The sequence below is a fragment of the Scomber scombrus genome, chromosome 18, assembly GCF_963691925.1.
Source record: "Scomber scombrus chromosome 18, fScoSco1.1, whole genome shotgun sequence".
In the NCBI taxonomy this organism is placed as follows: domain Eukaryota; kingdom Metazoa; phylum Chordata; class Actinopteri; order Scombriformes; family Scombridae; genus Scomber; species Scomber scombrus.
In genome coordinates this window covers 20,955,043-20,972,491 of record NC_084987.1, presented here as the reverse complement: position 1 = coordinate 20,972,491, position 17,449 = coordinate 20,955,043, and the positions used below count along the sequence as shown (strand labels likewise).

General features: G+C 40.8%; 2 protein-coding genes across 2 annotated transcripts; one reads left to right on the top strand and one right to left on the bottom strand.

The window, feature by feature from the left end:
* Window positions 1-121: 121 nt before the first annotated feature.
* On the bottom strand, window positions 122-8,658 carry LOC134000251 (ADP-ribosylation factor-binding protein GGA1-like). Its single transcript, XM_062439601.1, has 17 exons — window positions 8,616-8,658; window positions 7,081-7,165; window positions 6,536-6,611; window positions 6,341-6,439; window positions 6,128-6,251; window positions 5,883-5,983; window positions 5,644-5,724; window positions 4,943-5,080; window positions 4,716-4,797; window positions 3,973-4,086; window positions 3,676-3,825; window positions 3,337-3,410; window positions 3,001-3,188; window positions 2,304-2,554; window positions 2,020-2,189; window positions 1,820-1,930; window positions 122-1,474 (listed from the first exon to the last, which is right to left on the bottom strand). Exons 1-17 carry the CDS (start codon window positions 8,656-8,658, stop codon window positions 1,364-1,366), a joined length of 1,998 nt encoding a protein of 665 aa, XP_062295585.1. The 3' UTR covers window positions 122-1,363.
* Window positions 8,659-10,210: 1,552 nt separating this feature from the next.
* LOC134000035 (MICAL-like protein 1) lies at window positions 10,211-17,264 on the top strand. Its single transcript, XM_062439343.1, has 15 exons — window positions 10,211-10,376; window positions 11,091-11,139; window positions 11,314-11,455; window positions 11,845-11,933; window positions 12,027-12,166; window positions 13,042-13,652; window positions 13,787-13,832; window positions 14,258-14,873; window positions 15,110-15,229; window positions 15,441-15,567; window positions 15,676-15,766; window positions 15,877-15,950; window positions 16,501-16,615; window positions 16,727-16,773; window positions 16,904-17,264. The coding sequence occupies exons 1-15, from the start codon at window positions 10,234-10,236 to the stop codon at window positions 17,026-17,028; spliced, it is 2,535 nt and encodes an 844-aa protein (XP_062295327.1). The 5' UTR covers window positions 10,211-10,233; the 3' UTR covers window positions 17,029-17,264.
* The last annotated feature ends 185 nt before the right edge of the window (window positions 17,265-17,449 follow it).

Sequence of the window (17,449 nt, the reverse complement as noted above, 5' to 3'; positions counted from 1 at the left end):
TAAACATGCCTTCAGGTCACCAAGAAAAAAAAACTTTATTACCCATTTGGAATATTTTACCAGTGTTATGCTCTTGGACAAGTCAAATGTACATAAGAGAACTGCCATCATTGGTATTTACAGAGCAGTCTTATTTGGAGATTTAGTGCAGTGGAATGTGAATTGAGAGCCTGTGAGGAGGAGGAGTAGGAGGAAGAAGAGGTGTTGGGCGTGGCCGACATGCATTGCAGACTGTAGAAACAAGTTGAACGTGTTTGAGACAGACACTCGGCTCAGAGCACCTGGGTGCAGCTCAAAAGTTTGCATATGCTCAAGTTTTTGATCGTAACTTTGACCCAATAGATGTCGAAATATTAACTTATATTACAAGCTTAAGAAAAAATTTGCCAAAATGTAACTTATACCCCTACTAAAAATGCTATTAATATATTAAGAATTTAATGTAAATGAAGTGTTTATCAGACAAATTGCAGACTTAATATGACTGATGAGAAAAACATCCGTTATATGAAATAATGTTAGAACTGCAAAATAGGCACAAATGGCAGATAATAATAATAATAATACACAACTCTTAATACAGTGAATTTTGTTCTTTACACAAGATAGGAAAACTACTATCAAGAAATCGTTCCTCTGTGCAAATCCAAAAAAAAAAGACTCAGTCGTAGGGAAAGAAATCTTAAGTGATAATTCACTCGTCACAAAAACAAACAGACACCACAAAAAAAGTTGATTGAGTACAGCTTTTTGTTTTATAACCTAAGATGAATCTGTGATGTTTATTTCCTTTTTTCTTTTGGTGTGCTGGATTTTATTTTTTTCTTTTAAAACACTATGCACCATGTTGGCAGAGCATGCAGAAGTGAAAGTAAATGCAACTTATGATGAATTTAAACTCCACAAAAAAAACAAAAAAAAGCTGAGTTTGTGCTCTAGGTGAATAAATCAAGCAGAGCAAATAAGCACATATTTGAAGTCGTTTTCTTCCTTAGTAGCACTATCCGTTATAAACAAGATGATATGAACTGCAACGGCTGCTGGGGGGAGCAGTTGCATGGGATTTTTTTGTTTCAGAGCAGCCACATACAGCGGACCGGACCAGGACACAACTCATTGAGAGCAAAAGCATACACACAAAGGTTTACACTGACTGAGCATGAGCGTAGTCCAAGGAAAATCAATCAATACCAATCAAAGAAAGCACAGAGCGATTTTTTAAAAGGACAAGGTTAATGCAGTGTTGAGTTTGGACAGTTGGTTTCTGGGCGAGAAGAAGGGAGGAAGGAAGCCGAGTCTGGAAAGCAGAGAGTCTGTCGGGTTGTGGCCGTGTTTTTTTTGTGTGTGTGTGTTTTTTTTAATGCTATAGGTTCCCCCACGTCTCCGGAGGAGGAAACTGTTCTAGACTGCCGCTCTCACTGTGGTCCTGCTCGCCCATAGTGAAGGTTAGTCTGTACTGCAGCTGCACTTTTTCCTGAAGCAGACACACACAAGACAAGAGAGGCTGATAGAAGGAAGGTTAAACATTCAGAGAAGTTTGGCTGGACAAACATCCTCTGTGCCAAATGTCATTGTTAAAAGCAAGAGGAACTTCTCAGTGATAACTACACTCTTATCACAGTCTAAACAATCTACTTGCAGGCAGGAACGGAATTTGAACACTTTAGTCTCTCCACAGTCATTTAAGTTCAAATTGTTCTTACTTTATCACTTTTAAGACTGTGTGTTAACAGTGAATGGTTTCTCTTGCTTAAAACAATTCAAGCCTAACTTAAATTAACTTTTCCACACTTTAAACCTGACTTGATAGTTGGCTTACCTTGTTGGGGTTTGCAAGTAGCAGGATCTGTGTGACAGCAGTAGGGGGAAGGATGGGGTTGAAAGCTGGTAGCTCTGTTCCTGATGGAGGCTGCAGCTTCACTACCATAGACTGCAGTTGATAAATGAAAAGAAACAGTTCATGAACTAACAGTACTACTTATCTATCCACAAGAGCCTTAAAACCTTCTTACTGCTGACCTTTGGAGCGGTGGTTTGGAAGTCGATGTTGGTGACGGGGACAGGGGCGGAGGAAAGCATGGAGATGATCACCACCAGCACATCGGGACGAGATGGAGGCGAATCACGAGCGAAGTGGAAGAGAACCCGCAGACTGTGTCCGTCGAATACAGTCACAGGTAACAAACTACCTGCAGGAGAAAAGAGAGAGTGGAGGAGAGGAGCAAAGGATGTAATAAATCTGTACAATTGCACTTCCAGGTGGGCAGAAGCATCCAGCTGTCAAGTGATGTCAGTTTACTTACTGGGCTTAATGGATTCTAGCGGTACAAAAACATCAGTCAGAGTGACTTCAGGAGTAGCAGCAGGAGGAGGAGGAGGAGGAAGAGTCTCTGTGTGAGTCGGGGACATGTCCAGCAACGTAGGTGCAAGGCTGGGCTGAGAGTTGAGGAGAGGCGCAGGTTCAGAGGTGAAGACTGGGATGGGGTTCGGGGTAATGTTGGAGCTGGCCTTGCTCTGGAGATCTCTCAGAGTTGGTTTGGACTGCTGCTTGTCCCTAAAAGCAGAAAAATGAATGACTTGTCTCTGTGCACGTGACCTTTACAAAGGAATGGCATTTTTAAAACCAGCCTTATACTGACTCAGACTTTGTTTTAATTGACTTCCTCTCTAAATATTATAAAATGGCCCCAATCAGGTAGTTTTACAGCTTTTAAAAGGAAAGCAGACACTTTTGAAATATTCTTTAGCTGGATCTTTTTAATTAATTTGGAGTGCTTATGCCAACATAAACCTTTATGAGGAACATTTTGCGTCATGTGGGCAACCAAGAGTTAACAAAACACAACTGAGAAGATGAAGTGAGAAGATTAAAGGTAGACAGCAGATAGTAGATGTTAATCTTATGTTAAACCATACTTCCATTACTCTAAAGCATATCAACCTGGGCTGTTTCCTTTAGTTTAAGCATGTGACAGTGTTAGAACAGTGTTGCTTAGATACCATTTGACCTGCAGGCCCTCTGGAGGCAGAGACTGCTGGAGCAGCGTCTTTCCCAGTAGGTCAAGCTCGTCTAGGGCAGAGTTCCCAGGGGTGGAGCCAGACGACAGGGTCTGCGAGTGGGAGGGTGGGTCGGGACTCAGGAGGAGACTGGGTGCTGCTGGGATGTCTGCATCTATGCTGTCAGAGGACTGGGAAGTAGAAAGGGAGAGGTGACAAATGTGTGGGAAAAAAAACATGAATTTGTGGAGGCATTAACATGAATTTATGAATTCACATGAAACAGGTTGTGTGTGTTTGATCAATGATGTCAATGAACATCATAGAAACTTTGCTCACCTGGAAGGAGTCCCAGGCTGTGGAGTCCTCAGGTTGGGAGGGGGGATTGGAGGTGTGTGTTCCTTCACTTAAACCTGTGTGTAATAGTATTTAGGACAAAAAACATACACTTTCAGAGTGTTATTTTACTTTCATGTTTACTTTCCCTCCATTTCACACCTGGACTGTGTGGTTTAACTCCACTACATTATTGCCCAGCATACAACATGTCCTTATATTCATCTTTAGCTATTCTTTAATAATTACATTACCTTAAATGCCCTTCAATAACTAACTGATCACAAAAAAACAGTAACCACTTATGTGTGTGTGTTTGTGTGCTCTCTGACACGCCGTTACCGAGTGACATGAGCTCGTCGTCGAGGAGACTGATCCCCGTCTCCTGCGAGGGGGCGTTGAGGCTGTCTGTCGGGGTGGGGAATTCTGGGAAGGAGGGGGGCGACTGGGGTGACGTGTCCAATCCTGTGAGATCGAGCAGCGCCGTGCCTCCTGTGAGAAATGGAGATTTCAGACGCTGAATTTCAAACTGCGACGCTTAAAATAAAAACTAAGGAGGAGTGAATCTACAGAGCTTTTTGTAGACTATTATCCATGATGCGCTCTGTATTATTTGTATGTGCTCCATTCTTCACTCACCTGTTTGTTTCTGTGCATTTAATGTGTTGTTGCCATTTACGATCTCCCCTTTAACCTGCTGTTTGTACAGGTTGATAACGTGAGTCAGGCTGTCGTTGGCCTGCAGGATTTCCGCTGTGGAAAGACAACAGAAAATTCTCCTTACTGTTTTTCACAATGTTGATATACACATGTCTCTGCTGCTGCTGCTGCTGCTGGCCGGCTAGACTGGGTGGACTAGAGGTCTGAATACTGTTCATAAACTGGTGAATCAGAGTTCGAATAAGTGACAGCAAACGCTCCAGTTGTGAGGGAGCTGTATTGGACACAGTTAAAAAAAGGATACTGGAGCAAGACAGTGAATCATAGCAGCTCCGGGGACTGAGGTGACAAGTAATAGAACATCTTTCACTGCTTTAATTGGTAAGTCAAGTTCATTATCTGTATTAGTGTCCATGTATCTTTTTATATTTGACAGTGTATTGTAAATGGCTCCAGCAATGAAATTACACTAAGATAAACTACTTTTCCATCATTATCTGTGCTGTTTACATTCTGGGCGTGTCTCTGGTTCTTTCATCATGTGAGACTGAAAGAACGAGGAAGCCTGAGTTCAGCGTCCTGTTGTGGGATTGTGTTTAACTCGCTGTGATGAGTCATAGAGCACTTAAGAATATTAAAGCAAGTAAACAAGGAGGGTCTGCTTCTTTTCTTCTCATTTACATGATATACAAAATGTCAGATGAAGCAAAAATAACTCTCACCCAGAGCCTCGTCGTTATCCTCTGTATCACTCGCCAGTCTGAACAGCGTAGGTCTCATTTTCTCACAGCGCTGGTACAGATCCTGTCCATGCACACACACACGCACACACACACCACGTTAAATATTTACAATCACCTTTCCTGATTTAGAACTCTCGGCTTTAGTCGTGTATGAACGCTGAACTGTCCGAATCTTTCCCGATTTTGAACATCTGTATTTAATTCACCTGTATGAGCTCGCCGTTGCTCTGGTTGCTGGCCGTGCTGTCGTAGTCCTGTAGAAGCTGAGTCAGCAGGGTGACGCTCTCCTTCACTTCCTGGATGGCGTTCACCCGCTTTGACACCTTCTCCGCTCGTTTCTGATCCTAAAAATAAAACGAGGCACATTCAGTAAAGGCACCCGCAGCATAATCACATGCATGAGTACGTAAAGATCATACATGAAGGAACATATAATGAAACACAGCCAGAGAGAGAGGGGCCATTAGAGAAGTGTAGGCAGGAGAGCAAAGCTTCTATTATCCCTGATATCAGGACAAATTCTCTCTCAACTCCTGCTGAATCACTCTGCCAGCGACACACAAAACCCCTCCAGGGCAACCAACCCATTTTCCCATTCAGTCGTGAATGAGGATGCGTGTGCAACACACACACACACACACACACACACACACACACACACACACACACACACACACACACACACACACACACACACACACACACACACACACACACACACACACACACACACACACACACACACACACACACACACACACACACACACACACACACACACACACACACACACACACACACACACACACACACGACTAGATCTGCAGCACTAAAAAAAAGTGGCAGTGGAGTTAATGTATAACAGAAAAGTGTGTTTTTTTTAAGAAGGAGTGTGGAAGGAGTTTACCTCTTGGACCATTTCCTTGATGAGTTTGTTGGCTGCTTTCAAGTCCTCGGGGTGCGAGCTGTTCAACAGGCGAGACAGCATCTGTCAAAGCCGAAAGTCACACACAAGAGTTCACGTGGTGCTGACTAAGTGAGCATTCAAAAGGGGGAGACGTGACCAAAAGACAGTGTTTAAGAAGCTGGCTCAAGGCACAGTTATTCTCACATCTTTTTTTCTTTTTTTGTTACACAAGCTCTTACTTTTGACTTCTCCTCATCCTCAAAAATGGCATTCTTGGGTCTTGGTGGAGGAAGGTTCAGTAGTTTGTCAGGTGGCAGCTCCGGGTCTTGTTTAATAATACCTGATTTACACACACATAATAATAGGAACAAGTGCTTATCATTATTATTTATCACTGTAATCATTAGCTGTTATTAGACTTTTATCAAGTTCATCTAAAACTTGGACTCAGGCTTCACCTTTATACCTTCTGACAGTCTCTCACCTTGTTTCTTCAGCATCAGATAAGCATCTGAGATCTTGGCCTCATCCGGCAGCCCCAAAGTCCAGCTATAAATCAACTCCAAAACCTTCTTTTTTACCGGCTCTGGCGACCGTGCACCCAGGTACTGAGTGGAGAATTCAAAAATTGATTATTAAAAGAAAAATAACGTAAATAATGAGTGAATTAGACACACATGTGAAAATAAGGTCTTACCTTTGGAGAAACTACTTTGATGAGTTCATTGAGAAAGCGGAACTTGCCCACTTCACTGTGAAACCGCTTCCCGCAGGTTTTCATACATGTCTCCAGAACCTAGAAAAAGAAACAAACAGGGGAAAAAAGACTAGGACTGTCACTCCTGAGGCAGCTCATTGTGACTGACAGATGCTGTTTAAGATCTGAACTCACCAACAGAGCCTGCATGGCCTCCCACTCCTGTGGAGACTGGATCTTGTGGGCCAGGAGCCTGGTGGCCAGCTGAGGTCTGGAACAATACTCAATGTCACCACAAGGCACTTAAAATTATTATTATTTTTTTTTAATCAGTGTGGGATTTTATAAAACACTTTAATATTAAACTAATATAAAACAATACAAATGACTAAATCGGTTTAACTCCGAGGTGATAAAACAACTGATACTAACTGCTGAAAGGTCTCAGGTCTAACTATGAGTCAGAAAAACCTGTGATGTATTCTGAGGTAAGTAGGATTTGTGTTGAGCAATAGATGTCTACAGCTGTGCCACGCAGCTGAATACACGTCTTCCTTATGCATTCACGGTTCAGTCTAGTCAACAGAGGTGAATGAGTTCATTATTAATACGATTCAACAAGGACGGCAGCCCAGCGGAGGGGCGATGACCTTTATCTGCAAACGGGGATCTCCAGGATTAATTAACATGAATCAGACCATAATTAATTAAGGAAGGAAGCAGAAATGACGTCCTCTTACCCCTCCAGATCATTGTTGAGCTGGTCACAAAAGCCGTGGATGCTGCTCCAGTCTGTATCTTTGTTCAGCGGGTTTGTGGCTCTGTCTGAAATGTTAACCAGAGGTGACAGATGTTACGTGGGCGTTACCGCTCCTATCAATATTGCTATTCTGATATTAGAAAACATTTGTCATTTTGGTTACAGAACGGTTGTGACATTAAACAGCACATTGTCCAGATGTGAAAAGCTTTACTACAATACAATTACTGACCTTTCTCAACTGAAATACTGAACATTTACACCTGTCAGCTACTGCTTTAACACTCAGCTGCCAGTTTATTAGATACAACCATATAAACCTAATGGAGACTAGTCAAATCAGTGTGGGTACATTAAATATTGCAAACATCTTCAATTCAATAGCCTCCAGTCACCTTAACCTTTTATTACAATTCTCTGCAAAACAGTTAAAAGAAAGACTGAACATTACAAGCTTTATGAAAGGGGGAACATTCCCTAGTGGTAAAACTACTACTACTGCTGCTACATTATTCTCTTGCACTACAGTCTCGGATTGACCATGAAAAAAGTCTGAGTCTGATTTACTGCAGGGATGTTTTATTAGACTGTGCTAGTTTTTGCAAGTTGTATCTAATGAACTGGCAACAGAGTGCTGACTGTTCATTGTTTTTCTTCTTCTTCCCTCGCTTGGATGTTTGCAGAATGATGTGTGAGCTGAAGGTGGAAAGTTTCTCTGAGCTCATTGAAATTCAGATTTTTAAAGAGGCATGATTTATGACATCACAAATAGTTAAGAGCCAATCCTGGTCCAATATTCAACTTCCACAAATGTGATGTAGAAACTTGAATCCTCCAGTGCACAGACACTGAGGATGAACTTTACAGTGAAGTAGGAGACATCTTGTATACAGCTGTTAAACTTTTTTAAGTGCTATATGTTTGCATGTTCATACATTCTGGACCTTTAAATGAAGAAGGAGGAATAGATGTAATGTCACGGCTTATAACGAGATAATTGAACGTTTATCATATCGGACACACATTATTATTGAATGTATAGTATTTAATAAACATATATGTAGGGGTTCTTTAACTAATCAAGCCAGATATTCCCCGCAAGGCCTACAGCTTCCTGAGTGAGTGCATGACAAGTGTTGGTTCACATAAGTCCAGCATGTCACCGTGCAGAGACAAACACGCAGAGCAGCTCGACAGTCGCACCGTGTCACCGTCTGGAAGTTTCCAACGAGTTCAAAGTGTTGACTCAATCGTAAACTAACCTGTGTGACTGAAAATAAAGCCCTTTATATCTTAACACCCACTACTTGGTGGAGCTATCTGTCCGTTCATGCTAAAGCTACACCGGGGTTGTGTTGTGTTGACAGCTGCGGAGCTCGGCTAGCATCCTGGATGTGACGGCGGGGTGTCTGTACCTGGCTGTCAGCTCATCCGCAAACACTCCCGGATAGCTGTGTGTATGCGCCGCGGTATCCAGGCAGCAAAGGGCCGGTAAAATAAGTTAGAAATACTCACTGATACGAGACTCCAAGCTCTCCGTATCGGGCGGCGCAGCCATCACTGCGAGATTTATGTCGCGCGTCGGTCTCGCGATGCTCGTACAGGAAGGTAGAGTCAGGAGAGGTGTAGAGCTAGAGCGGCTAGATTGAACATTTACACATTTATTTTCATTTATATCTTTAAAGACATTTATATAACATATGACTGTGTAAACGATATGCATTTTTAGTAAATCTGAAATGGATTTAAAGGGCAAAGGATTATTTAAAAAAATTAAGAACGTTTTGGCGTACGAATAAATGATTAAAAATCGCGTTTTGTGATTGAACGACTTCACTATAGCTTCCATTAAAATGTTTAATAGTTTTTCCAAATCAACAATATCATCAATCAAAATATTAATACATTTTACCTTTTTAAAACGTAAATTGGATTTAAATGTGTAATTAGGAGTTGGTATGGCCATTCTAGCAGCAAATTCTATGATCAAGATCTACGTCAATTCACAGAAGTATACAAAATACCGGAAGCACTTTACCCCCCCAAATTAAAAGCACTAAGAATTAAAAGCACTAAGAATAAAAAAACATATTGGTATAGCTACTACGATAGTTACGTTTTGATATGACATTCATTTTATTTAGTTTTAACCTTAACTTTGCTTCTTTTGGTCGATTACTACCAACTTTTCGAGTGTTACTGATGTTGTAGAATGCCAATTAAGTTTTTTTTTTTTTTTAATATTTGAGCGGAACTACTTTTTTTAACACTTGCGCTTAACAGATAATTAATCAAAGCTTCCTCACATGACTCATGTGCTGTCCACAGATTATAGAATATCTCGTTATATATCCACAGCTACATAGAAAGAGTTTATCTATGAGAGAATGACGTTGTAGCATCAAGTATTTAAGTTTTAGATTGTTTTTGTTTTTACTTCAAGACGTCAGTATTATGTCAAAAAAAACACATGAAGTGGGAGGCAGTAGTGAAAACAATGCATGGCCAGTTTTAATGAATGTATGTTGCAATACAAGTCTTGTTTGTTTGTTTTTTTTTTAAGAAAAAAAACAACAAACAAAACAAATCAACTTGTAACCAGAAACCAACTCTACCTAATTATAGAGACAACTCTGCGTCTCCCTCCAGCGGAGGCTATTGTGCACTTCACTGCAAATTGGACACAGTGAAATGCACAACAAGAAGGACTCCGGCCAGTGACGAGATTTTGAACAGATTTGCACCTGCTAACAAATCGACCAGTGATCGATGGATCGATGTTTGGACCACAGTTCTCCACTTTAGAAGCCGGCTAGTGGTTTGTGGTGACTGCTTGCCGTGAGTGAGAGAGGAGCCATTACAGACTTAAGTTGTGGAAAGAGTGAAGCAATGTGAGATCGATTCATATGCGCGGACACACTTGCTTTTGTTTGATAAAAGAATACAACAGACTTCCTTCCTGCAGCTCCTTGCGCACGTCTGACCGCAGGTTTCTGTAACGAAAGAAGTTGAAGTAGTAGATGCACGTTTCCTGTTTCCTCCACCAAGCCAAACCTGCCCATCTTTACTTGATCTCTACCAAACTAGATATTGCCATGATCACACAGCCCTCGAGTCAAACCACACTCAAGAAATGGCATCCCCGAAGGCTTTAAGAGAGTGGTGCCGCATCACATGCGCCAAATACCCCAATGTGGAGATAAAGAACATGTCCACCTCATTCAGAGATGGACTCGCATTTTGCGCCATCATCCACAAACACCGACCGGACTTGATGTAAGTAGACTCGTTTCCTGTAGCTGTGTTGACTGTGCAAACTCATCCTCGGCCAGATGGACAGGGACAGTGAGGCTTTATCTCCTGAGTGCCCCAGGCCTGATGTGCAGGTGTGCTGCATGATTAGGACTTTTTGTGTGTAAAATGTGTAAGAAATAGAAACACAGTGGTTGCTTTTGACTGTTGTTTGGGGTCCTTTCCTGAAATTGAATTCTCCTCTTGGGTGGGACCGCTCCAGATTTGACTAACATGCTGTTTAATCTGGGGCAGAGCAGGACCTGCACACGGTGCCTGGGAATAATCTGCTCTCTACTTAATCTCACTCTGTCTCTCTCCTTAACCTTTTCTTACCCTCATTTAATGGGATTAGTTTGGTTTGTTTTTAACTTCTCTAACTTTTTCATGCCAAGGAGCCCTGAACTGACACAAATTAGATCCACATTTAAAAAAGATTTTGTCCTAGGATCCCCCACCTGATAAGATTTTTGCTTTTAGATATTTTATAACAGAACGTGTATGAAACCCATGACCGAACAGTCATACATTCAGTCATTGTGTTACTTATGGATGGAGTCATAGTGAAAATAGATAATTCCCCTTTATGCTGCAGACCTCCGCATTTTACTTTAAAGAGTGTTCTACAAGTTCGTTCTGTGTCCTTGGTTAGTTTTTTGATTTTGTCTTCTTCTTTCCATTTTCCTCACTTTGCTCCAGAGATTTCAACTCCCTCTCCAAAGATAATGTTTATCAAAATAACAAACTGGTGAGTCTTTTCCATCTACGTTTGCACACAAACCACAATGCATGCATGCACCTCTGTGTTTGGTGTTTATTTACATTACTAATCCAAAAAAACCTCTTAGTAATGCTGTATTTCTGCAGCTTCACTTTTCCAGCTGTCTACCTTCATTCTCTATGCATCTCTCTTGGTCTGCAGGCATTTGAAGTTGCAGAGACAAAGCTGGGCATCCCCGCTTTGCTCGACCCACAGGACATGGTTTCCACTAAGGTGCCTGATAGTTTGAGCGTCATCACCTATCTTTTCCAGTACTACTATTTCTTCAGCAGGAAGTCCGATGGTGCGTTGAGTATGACCTCTCTTTGCTGTTTTACTGCCGTCTATGTACTGATACTTACAGCAAATCAGCAAGCAGATGTTTATTGTGTAGCTCAAAGGCATTTCATCAAGGTTCATGGTTGTAAAAGGAGACTTACTGGTTCCTTGGATCATATCTGCGATGCTTGAGGCTCTTCACAAGATCTACAAATTCCTGCCCCTCAGGGAATTACCTTTTACCAGATTTATAAACAGTATTTTACATCTATCCCTCACTCTTGACATGTGAATTAATCCTTCTTACAGCTCAGGCCTTTCCTCTACTCAAAGCAATACAGCACAGCACTTTTCTATCTAAAAACTCTAATTTGTCAACTTTTGTTCCATTTGCATGTCTTCTTGCCTTTGCAGCAGGTCTTGCCAGTTTGAGGTCATCACACGTCACTGTTTTAGACAATCTCACAAAGATTAAAGCTCCTGATGGTCTGAAACTCCTGAAGGTAACTGCTCACCGTCATTTTTAACACACCTGTTTATTCGTCACCTATGCCGCTAGGTTAGCAATCTAAGTTGCTTGTTTCTCTTCTTTTCAGAGCTCAACCAATCTGTCCAGTGGAGAAGATAATTCATCAAGCAGAAGACCCCACACGGTGTGTCATTTGTGTTTCAAACCTGTCCACCTTATTCAGAGACATCTGATCGATGGAAAGGTCTACCATCGCAGCTGTTTCAGGTAACACCGCGGCTCACACGGTAACAGCTGCTTCTGCATCTGCTTCTATGAGTGTTTGGATCCAGATGCAGCCAAACTTCCTCTGAAACAGATGGCGGTACTTTAATCTTTAATCATCTTTATTGTCCACTAATGTGGAAATTTGCCTTTGGCGTCAGAGGTTGATTTAAAAGACATCATAGTAAATCACAATGCATATAATAATAAATAACACAACATGCACAGCACAGACAACAATAACACATGCTTTCAGTGTGAAACATGTTTACGAATTTAGCAAAGATATTGCATTTGATATGAAACCTTTTTGCTGAGGGCAGTTTTATGAATTCATTAAAAAGCAGATGAACAGAATCACACACAATTTCTCTCACCTGTGTTTTATATATGCATCCCAGTTGTTTCTGCTCTGGTGGCCATAACATGTACACATATTAAAAATGTAAACACTTTCAACAAGACCCCTGATTATATCGTATGAATCTAATTTCCTGATAAGATACACATTCTGCTTTTTTTTTTTTTTTAAACATGTACTCTATGTTCTACTGTATGTAAATATGAGGCACTGGGTCAGCAGTCACACAGCGCCCCAGAAAAGTTCTACAAAAGGAACTTCAAATGTGTCTCAAGCGAACATTTGAGATCGTATGTGACATCCCAGCTCACATTTGATTATGTCTGCTTCAAAAAGAAAATCTACACAACTGTGATGGGTCACACAGCTAGAGAGAATGACTGTGGTAGCTGTTTTCTCTTTTATTTTTTAAATAATTGAATTTCTTTCATTATAGGATTATAGATTAATTATGTAACTACCTTCTTACTGTTAATAGTGATTATGTTAAACATGTTTTCACTGTGTCATTTTTCAGATGCAAAGTGTGCCACAGCGCTCTTTTACCAGAGTCTTACACACAGGGGAGGGATGCTGCCTCCTTGATCTGCTCTCACCATACTCCTGTTGACCTGCATCAATGTATTGGATCTACGGGTAATTCACCCAAATGTAAGTTTGAGGCAGGATATTTATCTCTGAGTGGATTGGCTATCACCAGCGTCCCTCATTACCCTGAGAAAACCCAGGACAGGTTGATTCATAGGACGGTGGAGGCAGAGCGAAGAGAAAAAGCGGAGAGGAGCAGAGAAGTGAAGGACGGTAAAAACAGAGATTCACAGGTTGTACTTAAGAGCACGGTAAAGCCAGCACGTCCTAATCCTCCCCCACCCGGAGGTAAACACGAGACCGAGGACGGAGCTGGAAAAACTGGACCTGCGTCTATTCTGGCAGACGGTAAAGTACAGCAGGAAGTGACGAAGACCGAAGAGCCCTCTGAGCTCTCTTCAGCGTGCGTACAAGTGACAGAGGGAAGTAGTCGACCGCTTGCTGCACCCAGACACATGTCGGACTCTTCTTCTGCCCCTGTTCCTGCACCCAGGACCAAAACATTGCAGACCACCAGCACCAGCAGCTCCCCTACTGCAGGTAAACAGACACTATATTATTTTATCTCTCGGGACTTCGGGGTCTCTTATTTTTAATCATATGTTGATGGTAGCTTCATGTCTCTTCTCTTTCATGACTTTTTGACTGAAGCCTTTTTTTGTTTATATCTGCAGGCAATTCCTCCAATCATAGTAAATCTTCAACTATTTCATCTCATGTGTAAGTGTAAAGAAACTGTTGGTTTTGTGGCTTCTAATTTATTAAATCTCGACAATAATAACAACAATTGTATAAACATGTAATAAATCCTATATGCAGAATTCACAAATAGGAATACAAATGATTAAAAAAGTTTAAAAATCAAAATCTAACAAATAATATAGGATTTAAATGTTGACCAAATCTTAAACATGCCATTAAAGACTCTTTATAAAATAGTGTGTTTTATTGTAATGATACTAAATTAGGTGTCCTGCCTCTTCCTAACAGGAGTGTCCTCAGTTTAGGGGTCCTGATGGCAAAAAAAGACAATATAGAGTTATATTAGTGTAATTAAAATGAAATAAAATAATAACAGAACTGCTTTCTCACTTGTGAAGTCAACTCACTCTTAACCACATTGTCTTTCCTCTTCCTCTTTGTAGCACCAGCTCAAGTAGTTGTAGCCCTGTAGTGAAAACCAATCATCCCTGGATGGCCATCGTCCATCCTGGCCCCTGGACACAGCTGCCTCCGGCTCCAGCTCCGATACCTTCTCCTCGATCCAAATCCGTCTGTGACCAGCAGGGGTTGTGGTACCGACCCAAACTCCCTCCTCCCAACCCATTCGAAGAGGAGACGGATGAGGACGCTCACGAAGAGGCCGAAGATCAATCTAAGCCATCGGCGGCAGGTGGCCAATCAGAGAGCTGTGATAATCTGGCAAATGTATCGCTGAACACTGATGCTTCTGTTAGCTCAAATGACGCTGAAAATACTGCGGATAAATCTACACCTGATGATAATGTGATGGATAAAGTCATTCCACAAAAGGCACCAGATCTCAAAGATGCTGGTGGAGGTGGAGTAAGTGACGCAGCAGAGGAGAGAGACTCGGGAGGCTCCTCACCAGAGCCAAATACCACTCCAGAGGTCGCGCAGTGTCACTTTTTACCCAGGAGCCTTTCTGTGCCCGTTATCACATCTGCCCACTCTCAAAGTCCTTCCATGCCTTCTGAGCTGACAGAGGTGAATGATTCTGTCACATCATCTCATAGTAAGGTATGAATATAGATTCAATTGAAACACACAATACTAATGAAATCTAATATGAACACAGTGGCACACAACAACAAGGATGTTTTGTGAAATGCTAATGCTATGTAAACATATCAGGTTAGGCAGGTTTCAAATGCTACAAGGGTTTATTCTCACTGTTATGATTTTAACTCAACAAGACAATCATATACAGTATAAACTCGCCTAAAATTCAATTTTTCTATCGATTTTTTTAGCAGGTCTGCAAAGAGAATCCTTTTGATCGAAAACCTGCAATGTCTAGGTCCAAGACTTTTCAGGGACTCTCATCTAGACGTGCTCCTGCCCCTGGACATGGCTTCCCACTCATCAAAAGGAAGGTATTACAGCTGGATTTACACATCAAATGGCAACTAAAATTTATACTCATTTATATGGTTATTATACTAAATGTTGACACACTGCGGTCCAAAAAAACTTTAGGGATTTCATGTTCTGGTGTGAAGTCGTCCTTGGTTTTGCTGAAATGATGAGTAGTATTAATATTCATGAGATATTCCTTAGTTCTAGTCTTATTTGTGGTGTTTGCAGGTGCAGGCAGACCAATATGTTTCTACAGAGGACCTGCAGGTGGAGATGGGACAGCTGGATAAACATCTGGAGGCGCTGGAACAGAAAGGAGTCGAACTGGAGAGGAATCTGAGAGACTGCAAGAATGGTGCGTCAAATTGTTTCTGCTGGTTCAAGATGATGATAGCGCATAAATACTAACAATGTAATACAGATTATTATATTTCTGTTTAACTGCACTTTCTTTTGATTTCAGACAAAGAGGAAGAACAGATGCTGATGGACTGGTTCGCTCTCATCCATGAGAGACATAATCTGGTGCGCAGAGATACAGAACTGGTTTATCTGTAAGTAGACTCAAAATGTACTCTGGTGATGTGTTTAATGTCTCTTTTTTTATTATTCATTTCCTGATCATTGCAATTGGAAGTTTGTTTTTTGATGTGCATTTTCTCAGGACAAAGCAGCAGAGGTTAGAGGAGAGACAGGCAGATGTGGAGTATGAGCTGAGATGTCTCCTTAATAAACCAGGTCTGTGTTACAGTGTGTATCACTTTTTTCAGCTTGCATATCTGACTGTAATACTAATAATTTATGATGTGAGCCTATGATGATAGTAAATAATTCAGGGTTCCATCATCCTTAAATGTGGAACATACAGTATATGATCATAAAATAAATGGGTCAGGTGGCCCAAAATGTCTACTTTTTCCCCAGACCACTCCACTTTCCTGATGTGGAAACACACAATATATGACATTTATAGAAAAAAAATGGCAGGGTGCATTAAATAAAATGTACAGACAGAGAAAACAAGCAGATAATAAAACAAAAATATTTCTGTACCTAAATACAAGAGAACTTTTATTTGTTTTTTGAAGACATAAAGATAAATGTTTCTAAAAAAAAAATTGTTCCAAAAGGTTTCAGTTGTTCAGTTTGGTGAGTTTTGCCTGCTGACTTGAGGCTGGCTCTCTACATTAAGAGATAATAAATCTGTGGTGACTGTGCAGCAGTGCCAATAAGCGCTTTGCATCGCTGCGTTTTGTTAAATGCTCCACGCTGTCGTCTTCACATTCAGAGAGCGACTGGAGTGAAGAGGATCGAAGTCAAGAACAGCAGCTGATGGGCGAGCTGGTCTCCATCATCGAACAGAGGAACCAGATCATCAGCAGCTTGGATCAGGACAGGCAGAGGTGCACAGGAAGAACACAACACACAACACACAACAAACAGTGCTTTCATATTTGTACATTTCTGTTTCTGTTTCCGTTTCTGTAGAAATGCAACTTTGTTTTTCTATATAGGGAAAGAGAAGAAGATGAGCTTTGGGAAGTCACGATAAAGAACAAAGGTGAGAACTTTTTTTTATTTCTTTCAAAACATGTTTTGTGTGTTAATACTCTACAAAACTTGCTTACCTCACTTTTTGAAAATTATGACTTGTACTTTATTCCAATTCTTTGCCACATCTCTCTTTTCAGACCTCCAGAAAGATGGACTGAAAGAGATAAAGAAGTCAAAAGGAAAGTTCAAGTCCACAAAAGTGTTTAAGATGCTGAACCACAAAGCATCGAGCAGCAGAGAGTCCATGGATAAAAAGAGCTGAAGTATTATCATGACTGAGGACTAGAAGATACACACATAGATACAAAGACTCACACAGATAACAAACTCAGTTACACATCTCTTTGATAAAAGTAATTAACCACAGAATATGATCTTAATATGGGCTATAAGTTAATAATATGAGTTTATGTTCATGTTAAAGAGTAACTCACTAACATAGATAAGTATTTAGTGTATTAATGTATTTTTTTCTCCTGTACATTTCCTTACTTGTTCTTTTACACACATTTAATATGTTTGTTTTATTACATACTTTTTTAGTATGGAATAAATATTTATTTAGGAAAATGTAATGTCTTGTCTTGAGTTGTTTTTATTATCATTTGTTAATATAAATGAGTACTTTTACAAGTGTAGTCAGCATATTATTCTCATTTTCTTATAGCATCATCTTTACTCTT